The 24,842-nt window shown below is 34.6% G+C and overlaps 3 protein-coding genes across 4 annotated transcripts; 1 reads left to right on the forward strand and 2 right to left on the reverse strand.

Annotated features, from left to right (window-relative positions):
• Positions 1–4,284: 4,284 nt before the first annotated feature.
• LOC131632838 (uncharacterized) lies at positions 4,285–5,118 on the reverse strand. The gene is made up of 2 exons (XM_058903563.1): positions 4,796–5,118; positions 4,285–4,702 (listed from the first exon to the last, which is right to left on the reverse strand). The coding sequence occupies exons 1-2, from the start codon at positions 5,116–5,118 to the stop codon at positions 4,285–4,287; spliced, it is 741 nt and encodes a 246-aa protein (XP_058759546.1).
• A 10,578-nt stretch (positions 5,119–15,696) lies between these two features.
• On the forward strand, positions 15,697–18,187 carry LOC131632836 (F-box/LRR-repeat protein At3g26922-like). 2 transcript variants are annotated; one of them, XM_058903561.1, is made up of 5 exons: positions 15,697–15,943; positions 16,078–16,140; positions 16,416–17,344; positions 17,434–17,641; positions 17,846–18,187. In XM_058903561.1, exons 3-4 carry the CDS (start codon positions 16,457–16,459, stop codon positions 17,629–17,631), a joined length of 1,086 nt encoding a protein of 361 aa, XP_058759544.1. In that variant the 5' UTR covers positions 15,697–15,943; positions 16,078–16,140; positions 16,416–16,456; the 3' UTR covers positions 17,632–17,641; positions 17,846–18,187. The 2 variants fall into 2 exon arrangements, with proteins under 2 accessions (XP_058759544.1, XP_058759543.1); XM_058903560.1 differs by having other exon boundaries at positions 15,698–15,943; positions 17,815–18,187.
• Positions 18,188–21,633: 3,446 nt separating this feature from the next.
• Positions 21,634–22,948, reverse strand: LOC131632847 (uncharacterized WD repeat-containing protein C17D11.16-like). Its single transcript, XM_058903570.1, has 4 exons — positions 22,889–22,948; positions 22,310–22,433; positions 21,972–22,030; positions 21,634–21,873 (listed from the first exon to the last, which is right to left on the reverse strand). The coding sequence occupies exons 2-4, from the start codon at positions 22,398–22,400 to the stop codon at positions 21,793–21,795; spliced, it is 231 nt and encodes a 76-aa protein (XP_058759553.1). The 5' UTR covers positions 22,401–22,433; positions 22,889–22,948; the 3' UTR covers positions 21,634–21,792.
• Positions 22,949–24,842: the final 1,894 nt, after the last annotated feature.

Genomic DNA, 24,842 nt, shown 5'->3' on the forward strand with positions numbered 1-24,842 from the left:
TATACTCCAACGTACTTCAAAAAGTATCCTTGAATTTTATTAGTCATTACAAATAAAATGAGTAAAATAAATGGCCTCGGTTGAAATTTAAAAAAATTTATTGGATCATAAGTTAAAATTAAAAAATTATCCTTGAACAAACCAAATAATGCTTTTAAGTATCATCTAATTGGGTCAATTGGTAACCGAAATTTTAATATAGCAAAATATTAATATTTTAAGAAAATTAATCAAGCATATATTGGAGAAAGAGAAGTATTTTAATATTGATCACTACATTTAAAATATTTGCAATTTTTTTAATAATAATAATAATAATAACAATAATAATTAACTGACATAAATATACTTTAAAGTAGCAATTCATTTGTATTTAGGTTATGATAGCATATATGATATTGCTAACTTAAATTTTTAATATAACAAAATATCAATATATTGTAAGGGAAAAATTAAACATAAATTATAGAAGAAAAAATGTTTTAGCCTTGATAACTATCATTAAAAGTAGTTACTCTTTTCTCCACAAAATAAACTAAAAGAAGTATTCAAGAAATTCAAAATAAATACATAATATTGTATTAATAATTTAAAATTTTCTCTTTAAGGTGGTTGTTCATTCCACCACAAACTATTATAATGACCACCTTTAAAAAAAGATGGATAAAATATAAGAAACTCTAAACTTTTTATGCACAAATACAAAGTCATTAAAGATTGATTTTAGAAAATACATTCAACAATTTCTTTATTAAAAGGCCGTTTGTGATAACTTAAAAGTTTTACCTATAAAAAATGATAAAAATTAGCAAATAACAATAAAATTGATAATTGCAGAAATAAGAAATCAACTTTCTTTACCCAAAAGTATAGTTTACGATAATTTAAAATTTTAACTAAAAAACCTTGATAAAAAATTAACAAACAAAAGTAAAAATTAAGAATTGGAAAAAATAAGAAATTAAAAAATGAAGACAAATCACAATAATAAAAAAAAAATAATGAAGAATAAACTTGAACAAAGAAAATCACAAAAATATTATAAATAACACATTATAACGATAGTACAAATATGTTAGTTTAGTTGTGTTGAAAATATTACTGTAATTGAATAATCAAAGAAAGGAAATAAAAGAAGAATACATATGCAAAAAGGAAATTGTGTGGACAACACTCGAAGGAGGAAATAATGAATAATGAATTTGCACAAAGAAAATGGTGTGGACAATTCCCATTGAGATAAATTTATACCGAAAGCAAATTGGTGGTTATTTTTTATTAGTGGTGAGTGTTATGGTTTAGTGGATTAGTTTTTTAATTAATTCTTAATTAAAAAAATGAGAGATCATAAATGGAGTTAGTGGGATGAAATTTGTGAAAATTATTATTAATTTTAATTGAATATTATTATTTATTAAAAAATTTGGAGGGAAATTTTGGTGGGAAGAACTTCTAGGATTATAATTTAGTATGATGATATGATATGTCAATTAAACATATACAACCATTAAAATTTATGTAGAAGATTATAATCTAAAAATATTAAATTACTCTTGAAAAACAAACCACTGTTTTTTCGAATTGCATGCATCTCTCGCTCTTTAACACGTAGAATTTGGTTCAATGCCACAAATTCTTCAAAGCAACGATTCATTCTCTTCTAGTTTACTTCGCAAAGTATCAATATGTTGACTAATTTGGAGTCATTATCATCACTATCATCATCATTATTTTAATCGATGATGATTATTATGATGACAGTGATAATGATAAATCGGAATTTCTTAACAAATTTAATATTTTTCAATATAAACTAAAAGAGATTGAATCGTTGCTTTGAAGAATTTGGGGCAATGAACCAAGTTCTATGTGGTAAAGAGCGATAGATGAATTACGAGATGCATGCAATTTGAAAAACATTGATTGATCTTAGTTGGTTTTCAAATATGACTTAATTTTCAGATTATAATTTTTTAAATCAATTTAAATAAATGCATTTTCACTGAAGAGTTAGTGAAACAAGTAATCTATATACGATATAATAAACTCAACTAAATTTTCTAAGAAACATTTATCAGCAACAACAACATACAACATTATTCATAACTTTTATCAACAAAACAACAAGATACGACAACATAACAACTCATACAATTTTCACTAACGTACCTTTTATTGAAAAGATTCGTGGAATGATCTGAACACTACAAGAAAATTGACCTTTCATGACCCTTATAGTTTGTCACTAAAAGTCAAATATTTGTAGGTACAAGTCTGCAACACTTTTAGCGACACCTTCCTTTGGCGTCAATTACAAGGGAGCGTGGTGTGATGCTAAATTTAATGTCACTGTATCTTCTAGCTACAAACAAAATTTTATCTACAGTTACTATAAGAACAAGATTTGGTTCTGCATATGGCCTTAGATTTTGATGATAACATTATATGATATCTTAGAGAATAATTTAGTACTCTAACGGTTTCTGTATTGTGTGTAGTTTTTGCTAACATGTTCTAACTCTGAAGAAAAGGCGTGTAATGTAATTAGGTTCTGTACACAACACACTTCGACTCTGGAAGAAACCAGCGTGTTTATAGACTCAGTTAAGTTCGGGAATGCTTCTATAACAACGCTTCTGATGAACGTTAGTAATAGAGCTTCTGATCGAGACTATCATGAAAGATCTTTTGGGACCTTCTGTAGCTCTAAGACAGACATGATTCTAGAAGAACAAGTTTTGAAAACAAAGCTTTTGAAGACCAAGTGTTGAAGTTCTAAAGATAAGGTTCTGAGTGAACAAGTTCTGAAGACTTAGGCTCTAAAGTTTTAAAAGACCAAGTACTGAAGACTCAGAAGACAAGGTTCTAAGTGAAAAAGTTTCGAAGACTCTGAAGACTTAGGTTTTGGTGACTCAATGTTTTAATCCTTCTAATCATGCTTCAACATCTATTATTAGAAGCCTCTGAAGATTAGAAGATAAAAGATCAAATTTGGATTCACGTGAGGAAATAATAAGTGGTATCTAATCTTTGTAAGGTGGCGCTAGGTCAGTACTACTGTACAGTATTAACTTGAAATATTCCCACTAGGTTGACGAGCACCAACGTCTTCTCAACGATCTAAGATCACTGTTCAATCTCAAATTATCTGAGTTATCCTCTAAGCTCTTAATTTCTCGAACCTCGTATTCGTTTCTTTTGTGGTTCAAATAATATTTAATGATTATTATTATTATTATTATTATTATTATTATGGTTAAATAAGTTTTTGATCCCTATAAATATTGCAGTTTTCATTTTTAGTCTCTCCCTGCCTTTAGGCAACGGTTTTTTAAAGCCGTTGCCAAAACCAACTAAAATCGTTGCCAAAACTGAGGGAGGGACTAAAAATAAAACTGCAATAACTTATTTAAACATTATTATTATTATTATTTTATTTTTTTTGAATCAATAAAATATGTAGATTAATTCAAAAAGCATTAAGTACAAAGTGACCAGTTGGTCCAACCTAACTACACTATCACATCATCAATTGTGCAGTATAGTCCATATATTTTTTCCTTTGCCAAGTTCTATGTATTATGGCTTCTATGATATTATTTACAATATTGTTGCTATCAAAATTGTTCTCAAAACACATAGCATTTCTCCAATTCCAACACTGATATATTGTCTCAGCAATAGCAATTCTCATGATCCAAACACGCTTCCCTTTCCCTTTCACTTTCTATCAATTATTGTGCCCCAGTTGGCCAATCGATCTTTGGTGGCAAGCTTCCTATGGCAGGCAAGCCAAAGACATGTCACTGCCCTAGGTCTTGCATTATTACCAGTTATGATCTCATACCAATTAACACTATCCTGTTCAGTATGCAGCAGTTTGTACACTTTCCCCATGGTGAATTTGTTGGCTGCAAGGCTATTCTCCCAATAATTCTGCACAGCATGAACTGAGCTTCTCGCTTTCATAATCCCCTTGATGATCCAAGAGGTATTCTGATTCACCTCCATAAACCACATGTTCTGGTTCTTTATGAAATATGCATGAAGCCATTTCACCCATAAACAATCTTGTTTCTTGCAAATATTCCAAAGGAGTTTCATCATGGTGATTTGGTTCCACACATTCAGGTTCAAAATGTTTAAACCACCCTGCTTGACCGGTTTACTCATGCTGCTCCAAGCTACAGGGCTCTTTCTACTAGGAGAGGAGCCCCCAGTCCAAATGAAAGTCCTCATAGTTGTGTTAATATTCTGTATAACTGCCTTTGGTATAGTGAAACACTACAGCCAGTAATTGGCAATAGAAGTGGTAACAGCTTTAACCAATTGGACTCTGCCAACTATGCTCAGAAGTTTAGCACTCCAATGATTAATCCTGCTCAGAATTTTCTCAATCAGAGGGAGATAGTGATTCACAGTGAGCCTCTTGCTAGTAACAGGAACTCCCAGGTATCTAAAGGGGAGAGCATCTTCATTGAACCCAGTACTGGCCAGAATTTCCTGCTTTGTGTCTATATCCACATCACCAAAATAAATGTAACATTTCATAGGATTCACTACCAGCCTTGTAGAGGAATAGAAAGTGTCCATGGCTTGCATCATCACATCAATAGATTGCTTATCACCTCTGGAGAAGAGAAGGATGTCATCTGCAAAAGTGAGATGTGTTATGCCTAGCTTACCACACTTTGAATGATGTCTGAAATTAGGATTCATTTGCATCTTCTTCAACAGTCTACTCATGTACTCCATCACAAGTACAAAGAGGAAGGGAGATATGGGGTCTCCCTACCTGACACCTCGTTTGGCCTGCATCAGATTTGAGTGATCACCATTTATGCTAAATCTGTATGTAACAGAGGAGACACCTTGCATGATCCAATGGACAAAAGTTTCAGGTATACCAAGCTCAAACAGGATGGTTTCAAGGGCTTTCCAATTAAGCATATCATATGCTTTCTGAAGGTCTAATTGAATAAGGCATCTAGGGGTGCCATGCTTCCTTGTGTAACCCATGATCAACTCAGTAGCCAGGAGGATATGAGAGTGGATTTGCTTCCCAGGAATGAAAGCATCCTGGTTATGGCTAGTGATAGACCCTATGATACTAGCCATTCTAGCAGTCAAGACCTTAGAATAAATTTTTTACACCACAGTGCAACAAGCTATGGGTCTATAGTCTTTCAGATTCTTGGCATTATCTTTCTTGGGGATGAGAGTCACTAATGTGCTTTTAAAAGCCTTAGACATAATCTTGTGCCTAAACCAATAACTGAAAGTATTTACCACATCTTCCTTCACAATGCTCCAACAACTCTTGTAAAATTTAGTACTGTAGCCATCCAGACCAGGAGCCTTAGCATCACCTATATCATGGAGAGCTTCATATATTTCTTGTTCACTAATAGGTTGCATCAAAAACTGTCTCTGAGTGGCAGAAAGTTGAGGACCATCTCTCATGACTCTAAGGTCAATGTGGTTCAGGGTCCTATCCTCATTTCCCATGAGTTCTCCAAAGTGCTTCAGAACTTCCTTCACAATGACATCATTAGCAGTGAGCTCAGTACCATCATTCCTGCAGATAAACATTCTTTTATGATGAGTTTTAGCCTTCAATGTTGCATGGAAATACTGGTTATTGCCATCACCAAGCTTGATCCAATCAACTTTTGACTTTTGCCTTAAAACTTTTCCCTCTACCTCATTCCAAAGAAGAAACTCTGCAGTTTTCTCTATTATTATTATTATTATTATTATTACTACTACTACTAGACAAAACCTTAGCACAAGTCGATGGGTGACTCCATATCCAATGGTGAGTCCTTCTCCTGCAATTCTTTATCTGATTCGGATATTTTACGATGTAATCATAGATTGTATAAAAACCCGTATTCTGAGGTGGGGAAGAAGCTTTGGAATTCTATTTCTAAGCTAGGAGTTTCAGGGGTTGTTGAGGATAGTATGAGCATCAAATTGTTAGATGCTTTAGAGAACAAAGATAAGGCGTGTTCAGAGGGGAGGAAGAAGGCTATAGATTTGTTACCATGAATTTACTATCTTATAATATCAGAGGTGGTGGTTCTCTCTCGAAAAGGAAGAGAGTTAGTTTTCTGATTCAATCTTTCAACATAGATGTTTGTCTTTTACAAGAGACCAAATTACCGTGTTTTAGTGATATTTTTGCTAAGAATTTTTGGGGCGGCAGTGGAGTTGAGTGGACTGCTTCAAATTCTTTAGGCGCGGCAGGAGGTATGGTTATTCTTTGGAGGAAGGATTCTTTGTCCCTTAACTATAGCTTTATTGGTAAAGGGTATGTGGGTATTAATTTCATGTGGAAAGGTGTCTGTTGTAATCTTGTGAATGTGTATGCTCCGTGTAGTGCGATGGAGAGAAGGTTAGTTTGGAGGTCCTTATTGGAGAGAAAAACCAAGTATGGTAACGAGGAGTGGTGCATTGTGGGATATTTTAATGAAATTGTGAGAAAGGAAGAAATAATTGGGGAAAGTTCTCCTTCTAATTCTAGAGGGATGATGGAGTTTCGTGAATTTATAGAGAATATGGAGTTGGTGGACATTCCTTGTGTTAAAGGAAAGTATACGTAGTTCAAAGATAATGGGAAGGCTATGAGTAGACTTGATAGGTTTCTAGTATCGAGAAAGATGTTAGATATGTGGGGGGTGTTGGATCAAAGGATTGAGAAGAGAGATATTACGGACCATGCTCCGATTCGGTTGAATTTAGGGATGGTGGATTGGGAGCCTAAACCATTTGAATTTAATAATGTGTGGTTCAAGCATATGGATTTCAAGTCTTTTGTTAGGGAAGAATGGGGGAAGATGTGTGTTAACGGAAGGGGAGATTTTATTTTGTTTGAGAAACTTAAACGTTTGAAAGCTCGCCTTCGTGAGTGGAATAGGGAAGTGTTCGGTTGGATAGACTTGAAAGTCAAAGAGGAGGTGGATAACATTAATGAAATGGATCATTTATTGGTGGAGTATATTGGTGACAATATGGAGGATTTGGTTTATAGGAGGAGGGAGGCGACACAGGAGGTTTGGAATAACTTGCAAGTGAAAGAGAGCATGCTTAGATTAAAGTCTAGGCAATTGTGGATGCATGAGGGGGATAGAAACACAAGCTTTTTTCACAATTCCATCAAAGATAGACAAAGAAGAAACTCGATTTCTTTGTTGAAAGGGAAGAATGGTTCGGTTGAGGGTGTTGTGAACATCAAGAATGATATTTTTGGCTATTTTGAAGATTTTACAAAGAAGAAAATTTCAAGAGACCTATTCTGGAGGATTTGAATCTTAAGTTTTTGAGTGAGGGGGATGCCTTGTGGCTTGAGAGACCTTTTTCAGAGGAAGAGATTAAGGAAGCCGTTTGGGTTTGTGATGGTAACAAGAGCCCGGGACCGGATGGGTTCTCGTTAGAATTCTTTAAAGGCAATAAGGGGATGTTGGTAGATTTGTATCGGATTTTTATGATAAGGCAAGGCTTACGAAAGGGTGTACTTCTTCTTTCATAACCTTAATTCCTAAAGTGAAAAACCCTCAATCTCTTGCCGAGTTTAGACCCATTTGTCTTGTTGGAAGTTTGTATAAGATTATTTCAACACTTTTGGCGGCTAGATTAAAATGTGTTATCGGAAATCTTGTTTCTAGTAACCAAACGGCTTTTGTCCCCGGTAGAAGTATTTTGGACGGTGTTCTTGTTGTGAATGAGGTGTTGGATTATGCTAAGAGGGAGAAAAGAAGTTGTGTGGTTCTTAAGGTTGATTTTGAAAAGGCCTATGATCGTGTGAGTTTGAATTTCGTGAGATTTGTGTTAGCGAGGATGGGGTTTGGTGTAAGATGGATGAGATGGATGGAATGTTGCATTTTCACTAGTAGTATGTCCGTCCTTGTCAATGGGAGTACCACAAAGGATTTCAAGGTTGAGAAGGGTTTTCGCCAAGGGGACCCGTTGTCTCCTTTTTTATTTGTTTTGGTTATGGAGGTGCTTACGGCGCTCATGAGAAAGGCAAAAGAAATAGGAGATTTCCGGAGCTTTAAGGTAGGTGCTAACGAGGAAGTTGATTTACTCCAATTCGCGGATGACACAATCTTTATTTCGGAGGGCGATACGGCAAAATTATGGAGCATGAAAGCAATTCTTAGAGGTTTTGAGTTAATGTCGGGTTTGCGTATTAATTTCCTAAAGAGCAACATATTCGGAATCAATGTTGGTGATTGGTTTCTTGAAGCGGCTTCTAGTTTTCTCTCGTGTAAGGTGGATAGTCTTCCGTTCAAGTATTTAGGCGTAAAAGTGGGTGGTAATCCTAGAAGTACTACAATGTGGAAGGATCTTATTGTGTTCATTAGGAAAAAATTATCCGTTTGGAGAGGTAAAAGTCTTTCTTTAGCGGGTCGTGTGGTTTTGATCAATGCGGTGATTAATGCTATTCCTATTTACTCTTTATCCTTTTACAAAGCTCCGACGAAGGTGTTAAATGAGATTCGGGCGATTCAAAGTAACTTCCTTTGGAGTGGTGGTGATGTGAGAAAATCTATTCATTGGGTGTGTTGGGATACGGTTTGTAAAACTAAAGAGGAAGGTGGTCTAGGAATAAAAAACGTGGAAATTATGAATGTGGCTCTTATAAGTAAGTGGAAATGGAGGATTTTAAATGAGAATGAAGCGGTTTGGAGTGGCATTCTTAGAGCTCGATACGGCAAGGTGAAGCTTTAGGTTCTAGTAGGTGATGTGGCGGTAGTGGGTCCGAAGGATTCTATATGGTGGAGAGATGTTTTGGTGTCGGATAATTATGAGAGACTTCTAGTCAATCACTTCTCGAGGGCGATTAAGTGTAATGTGGGAAACGGAGAAGATATTCCATCTTGGTACGCTTGTTGGCTTGATCAACAACCTATTATGGAAGCGTTTCTGGAATTATTTCAGGTAGCTTCAGATCATTTAATTTCAGTGGCTGAAGTGGGGAAGTATGGCGAAGACGGTTGGGATTGGGACGTCAAGTTGTTGCTGCCAGCGGCGTATTCAGGCTTGCTGCCAGCGGACAACAATTTTTTTCTTCTCTGCTGCAGGATTTGGCAGCGCTGCTACAGCGGCGTCTTCTTCAAGAGAACGAGCGCGGTTCTTACTCGTGGACGGAGGATTCGTCGGGTGTTTTTACCGTGAAGTCTTGCTATGATCGGTTCAAGCCTTTTTTATCGGGACCTCCTTTGCAAGCAAGCTTGGTAAAGGACTTGAACTATTTGTGAAAGGTTAGAATTCCCTCAAAAATTCTTTTCTTCGGATGGAAATTTTTGCACAATAGAATAGCAACAAAAGACCAATTGTTCAAGAGAGGGATTTTGGTGGAGGCTATTGATCTAGTGTGTGCCATGTGTTTGAAGGAGGAGGAATCGTTAGATCATTTATTCGGTGAATGTGAGATAGTTCAAAATATATGGAGGAGAGTGCATTGTTGGTTAGGTTCTACTCTTGGCTTGTCTTTTGAGAACTTTGTCTCTTTTTTCCTCTATTGCGATATGGTTAAGTGCCCGACTAAGAGAGCCATTAATGGTGTGATTTGGTAAACCACTATTTGGTGCATATGGTTGAAGCGGAATGCTATTATTTTTAAGAAGGAGGTTTTTAGCTTTATGGAATGTATATCGAATATTACCCTTTTCTCTTGGAAATTCATGTTAGCTTTCTTCAAACTAGGAGAGCTTTGTAATTTTCATTATTGGAATATCTTACCGCTCGTTTGTTTCGAGTAGTTTGAGCTTTCCGTTTGTTTTTCTCGATTGGAGTATCCATTATACTCCATTGATTAATATCATTGCTTATTTAAAAAAACTACTACTACTATTACTACGACGACTTGTTTCTTGATTTTACCGAATTTAAAATTCAAGTGTACCAAAGCTAAAGCGTGTAGATCTTGAAGCGGCATGTGAAGGTTTTAGTAATGTAATTGGCAACTCACCACTTGATACATTGTGCAAAGGAACTTTATCTAGTGGAGTTGAAATTGCAATAGCTTTTGTTTCTATGACATTATCCAAGGCTTGGAAAAAGAATTTATAAGCTCAATTTAGGAATAAGGTAATCAATATTAATCACCAAAACTGACCAACTTTAATTACTTTATTAAGCTAAAATGTTAGCATACTTCAATTGTGACTTAACTTTAGAAGTAGTTATTTATGGTTTTCAATTGTGACTTAACTTTAGAAGCAATTATTTATGGTTTTCAATTGTGACTTAACTTTCGAAGCAATTATTTAAGGTTTTCAATTGTGACTTAACTTTAGTAGTTGTGAGTCAAAACCCTAATCCAGAAGCTCTCTAGTCACACGGGGTTACAACATAGGTTTCTCCATGACAGTATTATAGGTAATATATTGGTTTACTTATAAAACTTGACTTTTTCTTCGGTAAGGCCCGGCTAGCATGATTTGATGACTTTTGAAATTTGACTTAAATGTCAGTCAGTCTCACGCTAGCCATGATTTGTTGACTTTCAAATTTTGACGACACTAATGTATTTTGTTAATTTTTGAAATTTTACTTTAGTGTCAGTTAGATCCTGTTGTATCCCAATTTTCGACCCTAAGATCCTACCTCATTTTCATTGAATCTCAAAGAGTGTGATCATCGTTATCATCATTCATAATCATTCATGCATCATTTGCTAACCAAAATATACAAAACGATTGTGTTTGCTTGTTGCTTGTTTCACATGATAGGTGATTAATCAAGGATCTTAGGAAAATTAGGGTTTTGTGGCTCGCAAGGTGGCTCAAGATTTCTGATATGCTCAAGTGATTTCCCTTCATCAATATCCAAGCCCAGACGGGGTTTAAATTAAGATCAACAACTTCCAAACACTTAGAAAAATTCATGAAGACAGATTTGTTCTCTTAAAGTAAGCAACTTTGAGGCCAATTTCCATCAAGACCCTTTGAGAATTTGAGAAAACACCAAACATGAAATTTGTAGAGGATGTTTAGGGCTTTCTAAAAAGTACGAGAACATCTTCATAGCATGTGTGAGCTAAGAGTTTCGAATTAAAGAAAAAGGCACCATGGAAGTTGTTTTCAAGGTCATTCCCATGTTCAAGTTATCTCCAAAACCAAACCATACCTCTATAAACCTCTTTTGCATCCTACATTATCTCTAAATCTCCCCGTAATCTGAGAATTACATAAACACGTCATGCATTACACAAAGTTATGAGACATTGTTGTTGTAACCCAAAATTTGCCCTCATATGATTACAAATGTCATTTTATTTCGATTAAGTGACATATCACAGTTGGTAAGGATTTGAGGGTAAAAGGTACAAGAACGAGAGGTTCCGGGCTCGAATCCCACTTCTAAATCTTTTTCTTTTTATGTGTTTCTAACTATAGTTTTAATATTATTTTCACTTATATTCAAAAAAATCACAAAAATAAGTTTTTTTATTATTTAAATATTATTTTTCGTTTTTTATTTTAAGAGTATTTTAAAAATGATATTTTTTATTTTGAATCATCATTGTATGCACATTTTAACAAAAAATCACAAAAAAAATTATATAAGGTAAGTTTCTATTTAGCTTTCCCAACAAGTTAATTTCATTGCATTTTTTTATTTGATTATTGATCGCGACAAAGTGGGTATGTCTAATGATTCTGACTGCAAGTGCACAGTCTTATCGCGTAGCTTTAAAGATTATCGAATCCCAAGGGACTAAGAGTCAAACTACGGTATTTAATCGTTACTACGTAAATCTAAGGCTAGTGATCTGATTAATTAGGATCAGACGGAAAAAATAAGGGAATTAAACTTAATTTGAATTATAAGGAAGTACACCAGTATGTAATAGTCGGATGTCGGGAATCTAGTAAACTATCAACACAAATCATAATTTTAAAATACCATTCCATAGAAATCATTAATTCAAAAACCTTCCTCTCACACTCTCGTGTTTATTGATTCCGATCTTATTTTTAAACCTAAATGAGTGCTCTCGTTGTATCAATTAAAGTCTAAAATAATTTTTGAAAACAAATTAAGACTAATTAACCTTAAAGCGCTCTCGCTGTATTTAAGGTTAATGCTCAATTCCTACAGTTCAGTTAAGATCTCAAACTCTCGTTTTTATTGATGTTAACTTCTACCGCTTTTTTCTCTCGTAACAAAACAGTTTGATTTAGTATTAGAAATTGTAACTAGATAAATAATTTTTTCATTAATAAATCAAGTTGACAGCACTACTAGACTCCCTCAGTTATGTGACCTTGCATACCGGTATAAGATATTTAGCCGGACATAACTTTAAATAGCAAACCAGAATAAGAATTGCAGGCAAATAGTATATTCCAGGCATATTCAATAAATCAGAGTAAATAATAATTGCAACTAAAAATAAAACCTGAATTAAATACTGAATTGAAACTGGAAATCTGGTAGTACCAATAGCTTGATCCGGAACAGAAATTGAATTGCAGAAATTAAATTGAATCCTAAAACGAAAACTAATTCTGAAGCTGGAAAGAAAAATCAATTGCAATAGGTTCCCAATGTGGAAAATTAGTGCTAACAGGGTAAGGGAATAAATCTTGAACTGGAATGAAAACGACGTAAATTATAGTGCTTGCCTTCAGCTAGGTTTAGTGGATCTGTTACTCTTGCTCGTTCCAGAGATGGTTTTACGGAGGAGAAATAGGAGACTGGAATGTAAGGATCTTTGAAGCGCTTTGTGTGTGCGTGTAAGTGTGACTAACGTCACACTTTAGAAAAAAAGCATTGGCGGACGGCAGCAAGGGGGGTGACGGTCGTCACTTCCTCCTTCAGGGCGTGGCTTCATGGGCCTTGGTCTTTCATGGGCCTCGTTCCTTGCTGTTTGCGCCCCTTTTCCATTTCTTCACCCTTTTAGCTATTTTTCTCTTCATTTTGATCCTTTTTTCCGATTATTTCTTTTTGCAAGCCTAAAATTATGAAATACGTGAAATAAAATAAAATACCAACGTAATACCGAAATAAAGCAACATAATTGAATTAAAATAAGGAAATAATTCATGTAAATTAAGCCAAATATACGATACATTTTTGTGTTATCAAACTCCCCTACACTTGAACCTTTTCTTGTCCTCAAGCAAATAATCAAAAGGAAAAATAATTTACGCACGGGTCAAATACACATACATGACAACAATCTTGATTTGTACGTGGTTGCAGTGAAACTCCGCTAGAAATATGAAAGTTCAATATGAACACCAAAGATACAGTAATGACACTAAACAATCTAAACTTATGCAAACCAATTTTAATCATGCTATTTTAGCTCAATCACATTAAACCCTTTATCTTCACACGCACATAGTAGGGTAGCCGGTTAGTGATTCCGATCCTTATGAACGCGGGGTTCTGGCACATATTTGTGGTACCCACTCTTTAACCAAATGTAAGTTGCGGGGGATTGGACCGTAGTTCTCCCTACCAAGTTCAGTACCAGATACTTTTGAATCAACCGACAATGGGCTTCTTTATTCTAATTTGTATGATATACATCCTTTGGGTTAAATGACTGGGTGAGGGTTACCTAGCTTAGTCGGTGCATTCTTTTAATTGTACCACATTTTTAAATATTCAGGATCATTCACTTATATTCATCGGCTCTCTACGTAGTTTAAGTTTAAGACGGTGCCGACTGCTAAATAAACTACTCAAGGTTACTTTAAAACTAAAGGTTAAAGGTTCAGTATATTAGGTACTCAAATCGGTCTTGCGTACTCTGGGGTTCTAGAGTGTCAGGACTGTAGCAATTTTGTTTAATTTTACTCAAATTTCTAACATATCTTAACATGGACAACCTTTGTACTTTTCGAGTGTGTCAGGTTATGCATATAAAAGAAAAATTTATGGTTCAAGTAAGTAAAGAAATCGAATAACGGACGAAAGTACTTGCATAAGCGAACTTAAAGTACATGAATACATAGAATTGTAAAAAAAATTTTTTAAGGGAAATGACTAGAAATTTAAATCTACCTATAGAATTGATAAAATATAAGAAAAGCAGGAAACTTCCTCCCCTACACTTAAACTTTGTGTTGTCCTCAATGTGACTTCGTGTGGTAAGAAAGGTGAAAGCTTATTCCTCATGTCCTCTTCCTCGTGCTCCGCCTCGGGTTCGCACTCTGCCTCTTCTACGTCCACCCTCCACGTCTCTAGGCGGAACTATCCCAGCCTGATACACATAATCATGCAGCTCAACACGGTACGTCAAACGACACATTTCTTCCGTCAAGTCCGAAATGCTTCGATTATTCCAATAAGCATAGTCGTGTTGATCTCTTTGCATCTGTTGCATGAGCATCATCATCTCGTTCTGCCTTGCCTATATCCTTTGGTGAAACTGAGCTTCCTCCTCATGGTTACGCAACATCTCCCCATATATGTCATCCAGAGTGGCAGGTTGATTTCTTTTGCGGAGTTGATGCCCGGATGATGATCTTGCAATATCTTCAGGAGGTGCTTGATGTTGGTCTTGAGCTTGAGGCTCTTGTTGATCCATTTCATGTTCAACTTCATCGACAATATTTGCTTCCCCTTGATTGTCTTGGATATTGACACCAGAAGGTGTATTAAGGTCATAGAGCCAGTTGTTTCGGATGTATAATCTAGTGATGGAGTAATCAGGCAAGATGACGCTTTCGACTTTTCTATTTCGCACCATAAGGTTGAATCTTCCATCTTCTCTTACCTTGATGAGACGGCCAGCTCTACAGTTGTTGATATCCAAAGAAGCGAGTGGTAGTGAAGGCAAGATTTGTAACCTAGCCCCTAAACCAAGGTGTTGAGCAATCGCACTGACAAGCCATCAAACGCAAAATGGTGTGTTTCCTTCTCTCGACACGAGGGATTGAATGTGGGCCATGAGAAACGTGCTGGCATTGACTCGGCCATCTGCTTGAATAGCACAGTGGAAGAAGGAGTTCGCATAATAGGTGTGTGGAATTTAGAGACTTAGGATTTTGAATTGCAATTGGGAGAAGGAAGAAGCAGAATAAGGTGTTTGAAGAATGAAGTTAGGATTTTGAAACGTAATGTTGAACTCTGAAGTTGGGAGAATGAAGAAGAAGAAAGAGTGATTTGTGTTTAAAAGCATTAAAATCAAATAAAATTTGGTTTTAATTTATAAATTATTAATAAGTGAATAGAGACTGATATACAATACTTGATACTTACTTTTAAAAATATCCACTTTAGATTTATTACACTGTGCCTTTGAGTTTTATTCTATTAGCTAATTAAAGTGACTTCATTAAAGAAGTCAATTGTGTGATTGCACCCCAGAAGCTCTCTTTTATAAGACTCTCTTGACCTTTTAAAATTCATTAATTATTTTTTTTTTTCAAACATACCTCTGATTATATTACATATTTTTCGACAATATGTAATAAATACAATTACATACACATTAACTATTTCTCTATTCTAATTCTCTGTTCTAAGAAAAAACTTGTAAAACTATATAAAATAGTTAATAAATTTATTATTCCAATAAATTTTTTTAATTTTCATAATTTACTCTATAGAGTCTTATATTTAGCGGAAGTAGTAATAAAATACTAATGATTTAGGGGAAAGATAAAATGCCAATGCAATCCAAAGGCTACTATTAGTGCTATTCATAGGACAGTTAAGAATAAATGGGAGAGGATCAAAAGGTGATTGGATCTTCCATAACAAAAATAAAAAATAAAAAATGGGGTTGTTAGATATGGAAGAGCACTTTGCGTTCTATGCTCTTATCAAGCAAACCATTTAACATCATAAATCACATAATCTTTGTTTGGCCTATTCTCCTTTATTTTACTCCTCCTATTTTTTCTCCTTCCCAAACACTCCTTAATCTTCCAGTTTGGTCGCTAATTCCATCGGATTCCAACTCGATTGGAAGGTACTTTATTCATTCATTCATTTACTTATCAAATTTTCATTGTTGTTCATGAAATTAGTTTCTTGATCAGTGATTTGCAGTTAATTATTTTGACAATTACATGATTCATTTTCTATGAATCTATGATGTTTCAGGTTGTGTTGGCTGCTCACTTGTTTTGTTGGACAGGACAATTTATTGGCCATGGTGTATTTCAGGTTTCACCACTCAAAAACATCAATCATTAAAAAAATAACTAATCTGTTATAAAATGGAGACTAGGACTAAAAATCATCTATTAAACCCTAATTGTTAACTACAATTGAGGACATTTAATCAATTAGCAACATAGTCGTTCGTGAATGTCGATAGGGAAAATATATATTCAATTATTATTGCAATTGATCGAATCAAAGACTAAGAACCAAATTTGAAAGTGAGGTGATTTTCACTTTTTCATCTAATAATTGTTTGTATTTGTTATGTGTTACAGTTTTGATTCTTGTGTGTGAATATCTTGCGAAGAAAGCGAAAATGCATATTCATGATGAAGACAGAATCAGTAACTTACCGGATTGCCTTTTACTTCACATACTCTCTTTTTTGAAGGTCGAACCAGTCGTCCAAACTTGTGTACTCTCCAAAAGATGGAACAATATTTGGAAGCATCTTCCAACCCTTAGATTCAATTCACGGGACTTCAAGAGTTTGAAAGCTTTCACCAAATTTGTGTCTATAATTTTCTCTTTACGCTGTTCCTCAACTGCGTTATCTGCTCTCCATTTTGTCCGCAGTGGTATCGTGGAGCCTCACATACTCCAGTGGATTGTGAATTACGCGATTTCACACAATGTCCGGTTATTAGATATTGATGTCAGATGTGATATTAAACAATTTCCGTCTTGTTTATTTTCATGTCAAAGTTTAACATCTCTCCATCTTTCCGTTTGCAATAGAGTTTGTCGTGGGGAGAGAATATTATTTCCAAATTCAGTAAAAATGCCGGCATTAACCACTTTGTCTCTAAGGCGGTTTATCTTTTCTAGCGGCGATGATGGTCGTTGTGAACCCTTCTCCACATTTAGCAAGTTGAATAGTTTGACCATTCGATATTGTAAAGTCGTTGATGCACAAAACCTTTGCATATCAAGTCTCACACTTGTCAATTTAACCATACAAAATTTCCCTTATGTCAATGACGATTTTCGTAAAGTCGAGCTATCTTCTCCAAGTCTCTCTGTGTTTGCTTTTAGTGGTAGTCCTTGCATGGAACTATGCGGGAGCAATATTTCTTCTATTAAACACATAAACATTGACGCAAGACTGTCCGAGAACTCTGTTGATCCTCCTTCAATTTTACTAAGCACGTTGCTAAAGCTTGCTGATATCAAATCAATGACCGTCACAGCAGATACTCTTCAGGTATACCTTAAATAGAATATTTTGGTTAGTAAAAAATATATGACTTGCAGTAAACTGACCACGATTCACCATCATCTTTCATTTGTTAGACGCTCTCCTTATTAAAGATGGAGTTCCCTTTTCTGTGTAATTTGAAGTCGCTTACAATTAAGATGACGCCATTTTCATATGCAACATCCCGCATACCGGCTACCAACTTTAAAGAAGGATCTTCATGCATACCTGAAGGAGTAGTTGATTATTTGCTTCAAAACTCACCTTTGGCACGGGTTTATTTTATTGAGTAGATTGCAAAAGGTAAAATGTGCACTCTACTTTTTAAAATGAGTTTCTTTAGTTTGGTTATTTCCTTTCCTTCCCTTTGTCTACCTTGTTTTGTCGACCTCGAGTGAAAGAGTTTGTTTTGGAAAAAATATATATATCTTCACAGTCCAATGCTAATTTTTTTATATGCATTTCATGTTTTACAGTCTGGTGCACCCTTGGTGACAAATAAAGCAGATGCTGCAGCTAAATTATGAAGAAGTTTTGAAGGGTGGGTTCTAATGGATTTGCTTAACCTTGATGATCTCTTTGACGTTCGCCTATGAAACTGCCTTTTTTTCATTGAGAATTATATAATGCATGTGGTCTTTTTCTGTGACTATTGTGAAAGGCTTGGTTTGGTTTGGCTTGGCTTATCTCTGATGGATTGCGTAGTTCAAATAATTGTAGCATGTAATGGAATGCATGAAAGAGTTATAAAAATTGGAAACTTTATAGGAATAAATAGTAGTTACTTTCAATTAGTTCAAGTGTGTCGCAAATGCATCTGTCAACTTTGGTATATAAATTTAAAAAAAAAGCAGGTTTGGTTTTATGAATACTTTCTCAATAGAGATGCATATACTTATTGATGCAGATGGATAAACAAATTCATAAACTGCAAATTTAAAGTAATGAACCGAACTAGTCCCAACTTCAATATGTATTATTCATTTACAGGTTGTTTCTGCTGTCATTCACAAGACTATTGCATATGTAGGAACTTCAGGTGACATAGCGTAGTCGTGAAAATCAATCAAATAAGAGTTTGCATGTTGTATAGGCTCTTGAGCATGAAGATAATTCATGTAACATTTGTCACCCTACAATCCCAGAACTATGGTATCCTGTCAACATTTGTCACCCTACAATCCCAGAACTATGGTATCCTGTCAACCAATAAAGTATTTTATCAAAAGTTAAAGTACTTAAGACATTAAAATTGCGGAAAGAGACAATTGATACCTTGAAAGTTAATCTCCAAGTGAGTCAATCTTTGAAACATGGGAGCATTGCGGAACAAGACAAGATTGATGAAACACGACCTCGTAGTCTATAAAAAAATACACAATACATAACATTAAATTTGTATAGTGTTAAATCATAATTTCATTTAACATTTACTTAGGACAATGATATTCTTACCACCGTTCACTAGTACAAAAATGTTAATTTACACCCGTTTTTTATTAAATTTACACCCATTATTTTTAATAAAAATCGGGTGTATATCCACAGGGTGAGAAATGTCTAACGCATTTACACCCGTTAAAAATCGGGTGTAATTGAGCGTAATTACGTTTTTAATTACACCCTGTTTTAATAAAAATCGGGTGTAATTGAACGTAATTACGTTTTTAATTACACCCTGTTTTAATAAAAATCGGGTGTAATTAGGCGTAATTACGTTTTAATTACACCCTATTTTAATAAAAATCGGGTGTAATTGGGCATAATTACGTTTTAATTACACCCTGTTTTAATTAAAATCGGGTGTAAATACGTTCTTAATTACACCCTATTTTAATAAAAATCGGGTGTAAATACGCCATTTATGAATGAACAATTATATTATATTTAAATCTATTTACACCCTATTTCATATACACCATTTAGTTATATTTCATTTTCAATCATAATATTGCAAATACTATAAAATCATACACATAAAAATCATATTTTAACTAAGTCAAAATATTTTTAATATTAACCAAAAAGTATACAAAATCACGTGCATTCATAATATTTCAAGTACTATAAAATCATACACATAAAAATTATATTTTAACTAAGTCATAACACTTTCTTCATATATAAGTTTTCTTCTTCTTTGGCTTTTGTTTTGGCAACATTTTTATGTCCTTATCCACTTCAACCATTTGCATTTGATCTTGTAGATTTTGCTCCTCAACCTTTTGATTTTCAACCATTTTTCATTTTTGTGCTTCTGCTTCTTCGTCCTCGGAGATTTCTTTTGATTTCTCTTTGTTACATGGTGCTGGCAATGTTTTTTCTACTAGCTCTATTATTTCAGCTATATGTCCATCTGGAAAACGGATTGTACAATCCTCTATGATCTGCATAATAATTAAAAGTTAACAAACTGATAACAATTATGCAAAGTTACAAACATGACATTCAAATGCATATTGTTAGTCATATTGATCAAGACTTTACCTAGAACTAGAGCAAAAGAAATCAGTGTCTAGAAAAAGATATAAGATTCTTATAATACAATTATCATCAAACACAACACAACACACTAATATCTAGGCTTAACTCATGCATATCTAGTAACCAGTTACTACAAAGCTTCAAAACCTGACAATCCACACTTCTAAGGTAAACATAAATATCATAAAATACATATTGCAGAGAATATGGACACATAAAGAAAATGCAGAAATTGCTAACGTAGCATCTAACAGATTTCTCGGGCATAAAATAAATGAGAAGAACATAGTTATGATACTTACATGAAATAGTTCAACTTCATGCTATTTAATACTTGTCAAATATTCTTTGACGCTCTCTCTTGTTTGACTACCAATTGCAGTATTAACTAAATAATCCTAAACCTGTAATCACAAAAAGCATCAATATCAGAAATATAGACCTTGTTTATCACACTAAAGTTCAGACTTTAAAACGACCACACTGTTCAGTGGAATCAAATTAACATAAAAAGTATCATTACACCGTTGTCTAGAGCAAAGAGGCAAATTACAAGCCATACACATTCATTAGATCATATACAACACACAAACTTCAAGCATATAATTTCCAAGCTCTCTCAATCAAACAAATCCAAACTGTTGCACGATACCTATCACATGAATCACAATTTAGAACAGATTTCAAGCATCCAACTCATATATTGGTCACCTACAGATACAACTCTTTCATGCAAATTGAAGGCTTCCAAAATATACACATACATTCTTGGCATATCTGACTAACTTTTTTTCAGAAACTGTCCAACAAATTCATCCACATTGCACTTGTTTCGTACCTGTACACAACAGTCACCAGAAAACCAACCGTTTAATCTTCAATCGCAACTACATAATGTGTGTATATGCAACAGGTCAGATCCGAAAACAGAAAAAAAACAGTTCCATTATCATCCAGCCATGATTCACCATACAACTCAACATCTGATTATTTCAAATCACATTCAAAACACATACAGAATAATCTAACATATTCATACCTGTTCAAACCTCTTTAGCCCCTAAAGGGCATCTCAAAAGCCTATAAAATCGTGTGTACGGTTCCAATTAGACTGCCTACATCGCAACACAATCAGAATAGGTCATTCATTCATTCAACACCAAGCTTCGATATAAATGTCCATTGTCAAATATCCAATCATACCATACATACATCAAGCACTATACACAAATAAACAAGTGAGAAACTTTCAGTTTGGAAACAGGACAATATGAAAAGTAAAAGCTTGTGGCTGACAGTTCAAAAGAGAAGAAAAACCAGATTTTCATCAATTTCCAACTAACAATTCAGCCTTATTTTTTTAACTAACAGACCCTCTAATAATTCCTAACCTAGTTCAGTAATTAGAACCCAAAGAAAACTCACATCAGAAAATTACTGGCTATTCAAACCAAATTGTACCTGAACCAAATGAAAACCAAGTACCCACCAAAACCAACCTGAAACTGTCTCTTCCACAACTGCATCAGATTCGAGCTACCGAGGTCCAAATGGAAACTTTCAGATTACAACCTACAAGTCATACAAGCAGTTGCCATTCCAAGCACCGACATTTGAGTCCATACACCCTGCATCAAGTCAAAACAAAAAAGAGACATAAGCACATCAAGCAAGCAGTCAGTTTTAGCTAATTTCCTAACCAATCTTTAACAGAAAACCTATAACTACCAATATCACCCAAACCTAAAAGTTCCATATAATGCTATTCACAATCTAAAAGTTGTTATAAAGTCCATAAATCACTAAAATATAGATAGATAGACGGGCAATAGAATTTAAATTTTCACACAGCAGACCATACAAACAGAATATCACATGTGACTTAATAATTTTGTCACAATTTAGTAACCAGCAAATCCAAAACAAAAGAGGTAACCAAATAATTTTATGCTGATTGATTAACACAATGTTTAACAAACCTTTTTCCCATTTTTCCATGTTTTGCTTGACTCTATGCCACCCAACGCCACACATGGTTCTACCTCATCAATCTGAGAACAAAAGAAAATTACAACATATTCTGCACCCAAAAAAAACTCCATTTAAGCTTAGGAGGTTTTGGATAGTGCAGCAACGTTTATACACTTACAACATCAAGATCCCAAATTTCTATGGAGGGTCCCATTGAACCAACAGCCAAGAAGTTTCCTGTTATCATAACGAAACAATTTTAAGATAGTAAGATGATGCAAAGGTTGAATCTTAAACATAAATTGCAATAACCTAAAAGATAAAGCATTAATCTCCTTATTTTCTAACTAATCGTAATTCATAACTGAAGTTTGTTAATCTCCTTGTGCTATTCATATTTCCATTAACCCATACATTTACTAGCAAATAAACAGAAAATAGAAAGACCGTATAGCCAAAAACATTACAAACCATCTATCTACACATATGAAGCAAAAAAACTCATAGGGTTTGCACCTTTTTCTCCTCCTTTAAGGGGACAATCCAGCCAAGCCGTGCAGAGTGGAAATTCCGGAATAATGATATCATGGTGAATATACAAGTTCATATCACGGGTATTGGCATCTTCAAGTATCCAAACCTGCCAGAGCCAACAAGCGTGTGATAAATCTAAAAAGTAAAAGTAAAAATAACACCTAAAAGCGTGTGAAAACAAATTAGTCCTACAAGTGTTTTTTAACAAGTTAATTCTCTTAGTACGTATGTTTACATTGTTAACCTTTTAAACAGATTCGTTACAAAAAATAAACGAAATGTTCATTATTTACTCTACGTGATGGGAATTAACTTGTTAGTTCATCACAATGTACAAACAAGATGTCCATTGATTAAGTCCCGTAATCTTTCTACATGTTCTAAAACTATGTCTACATTCATCAAGACACTTATATCCTTTGAAAGTGTTGGTAACAAATTAAGGCATCAACACATATTCTTCTTCATGTAGACCAATCGTAAAGGTTGAGAATGTACATGTAGGATGGACTAAACATATAGCTCTAGTCACATAATGTATATAATGTACAACTAACTTACTTCAAGGAAATTGACATCATCTTCAGTACGTGCGCAAACAACAACAGAATCAGTTGGATTAATAATGTACAACTAACTTACTTCAAGGAAATTGACACCATTATGTTGGGAAAGATCCAAAGGTACCATCTACTGGTATTGTTCCACAGAGGTTATTATAAGAAAATCACTGCAAAATCACAATCGAGTTTTTAAATTAGCTGATAAATGAAATTGAACTTGGATTTTTCCATTCTAGAACATGAAAAAGAGAAGAAAAAAGACATTGAAATATACTCACAGATTTTTGAGATTTTTAAGATGAGTAAGTTCTCTTGGGATAGGTCCTGTGAGCTTATTGTGGTTTAAGCGTCTACAAAACACGATCAATTCAAAAAGTTGAACAATACACACCCAGATTCACACATAATTAAACTCATGTATAAATTTTTGTTGAATCAATCACCATACATGAACATAAAGAGACATAGCTAAGATGAAGACCTAAATTTGTACCCTTCAGTGAAAGAGAAAAACACCATAGTCGAACACTAAATCATTTTGTAGATGAAGTTTCGCCGCCGGAATCATTATCGTGCTGCCAGCAGAAAAACAATTGTCGGTTGCAAGATCTGACTTCGACATCATCCTCCTCCGATAACAGTGAAATCGACATCAATAGTGAGAGAATCCTCTTCCGATAGCCGTCGGAAATGGAGACGGTGATGAAAAATTTGAGAATTTCGCAGATGAATTGTTAGACGAGAGAGGTGAGAAATCGTAGTTTAGGGTTTAATTGGGTGAAAGTGTTTTTTGTGAGAGAACACTGAGTGAATTTTTTTTTAAGAAATGAGTTGGAGATTTGGGTTTCCACTTTCTGAATCTGGGAATAATCAATTTCAATTATGGTAATATTTTAATATGTTTAGATTATTTTATTCAGCTAATAAACAATTTACACCCGTTTTTAATTTAACGGGAGTAATTGAGATTTAATTATAATAATATTTTTAATTTAAACCTGTTTTTTAAAAATTGGGTGTATATTGTCACCTAATAATACTTAAAATAATACTATATTTACAAAATTGCCATTATTTTTTTTATTTACACCCGTTTTTAGTATATCGGGTGTAAATTTTAAAATTATATTGTTGTTTTTACACTAGTGGTTCTACACACAAAATCTTTACGTTATGAAGCATACTCAATAGGCATTCTACATGATCATCACTTATTTTTGCTTTGATCAAATTGTTGGTGATTTTAGTATCATCAATGTATTTTGGTAATAATGTGATTTATTGTAGGCCGATGCAATTATGCGTTAAGTTTGAAACGAGTTAGGGTAGTGCGGAGTGCACGCGCGTAGAGCCAAACGTGCAATTGAATACGAATAATAGAAACGGGGTTCCAAGGGGCGGAGCCCCTGGCAGGGTGCGGGGCAGCGCCCAGCCGGGGTCCAAGGGGCAGCGCCCCTGGCTGGGGTCCAAGGGGCTGCACCCTTTCCCAACCGACATAACTGTTTTACCGAACAGGTGCGTTGTTTTCCAACCAGCATAACTGTTTTTACCGAACAGGTGTGTCATTTCGGTTTCTATTGTTGATCTCCTATATAAGGAGTCACTTGGCCTCGGTTTCGAATACGAAAAACATACTTCCTCTACATTCTGATCTATTCTCCATTGTCAGAAACAGATTGTTCTTCGAGAATTATCCCCGCAAAGATTTCGTGAACCCAGACAAGAATATGGTCGAAATACTTTGTTCGGAAAGTGAACGAACACGATTCTTGAAGATATCCAGGATTATCATACCTATTTCTAACACAAATTAGGTAAGGCCCTAAAATTTTGTGGGATATGAAAGGTTTCAATTTCTTCCAAGTAGACACTTTGTTTTGATTTGAAATCCTGTAGAAGTTTTGATTCGAAATCATGTAGAAGTGGGCATCCTTTTTTTTAATGTAAGCAAG

The sequence above is a fragment of the Vicia villosa genome, unplaced genomic scaffold (assembly GCF_029867415.1).
Source record: "Vicia villosa cultivar HV-30 ecotype Madison, WI unplaced genomic scaffold, Vvil1.0 ctg.001041F_1_1, whole genome shotgun sequence".
NCBI lineage: Eukaryota > Viridiplantae > Streptophyta > Magnoliopsida > Fabales > Fabaceae > Vicia > Vicia villosa.

Excerpts from the sequence above, each read along its gene's own strand:
- LOC131632838 (XM_058903563.1), bottom strand. The coding sequence starts at position 5,118 with ATGGCTAGTATCATAGGGTCTATCACTAGCCATAACCAGGATGCTTTC. Across the intron at positions 4,703-4,795 it reads CAGGCCAAACGAGGTGTCAG|ACATCATTCAAAGTGTGGTA; the intron begins GTAGGGAGACCC and ends TCCTAATTTCAG.
- LOC131632836 (XM_058903561.1), top strand. The coding sequence starts at position 16,457 with ATGCATATTCATGATGAAGACAGAATCAGTAACTTACCGGATTGCCTT. Across the intron at positions 17,345-17,433 it reads TCACAGCAGATACTCTTCAG|ACGCTCTCCTTATTAAAGAT; the intron begins GTATACCTTAAA and ends TTCATTTGTTAG.
- LOC131632847 (XM_058903570.1), bottom strand. The coding sequence starts at position 22,400 with ATGAACTTGTATATTCACCATGATATCATTATTCCGGAATTTCCACTC. Across the intron at positions 22,031-22,309 it reads CCTTAAAGGAGGAGAAAAAG|GAAACTTCTTGGCTGTTGGT; the intron begins GTGCAAACCCTA and ends TTATGATAACAG. Across the intron at positions 21,874-21,971 it reads AAATTTGGGATCTTGATGTT|ATTGATGAGGTAGAACCATG; the intron begins GTAAGTGTATAA and ends TTTTGTTCTCAG.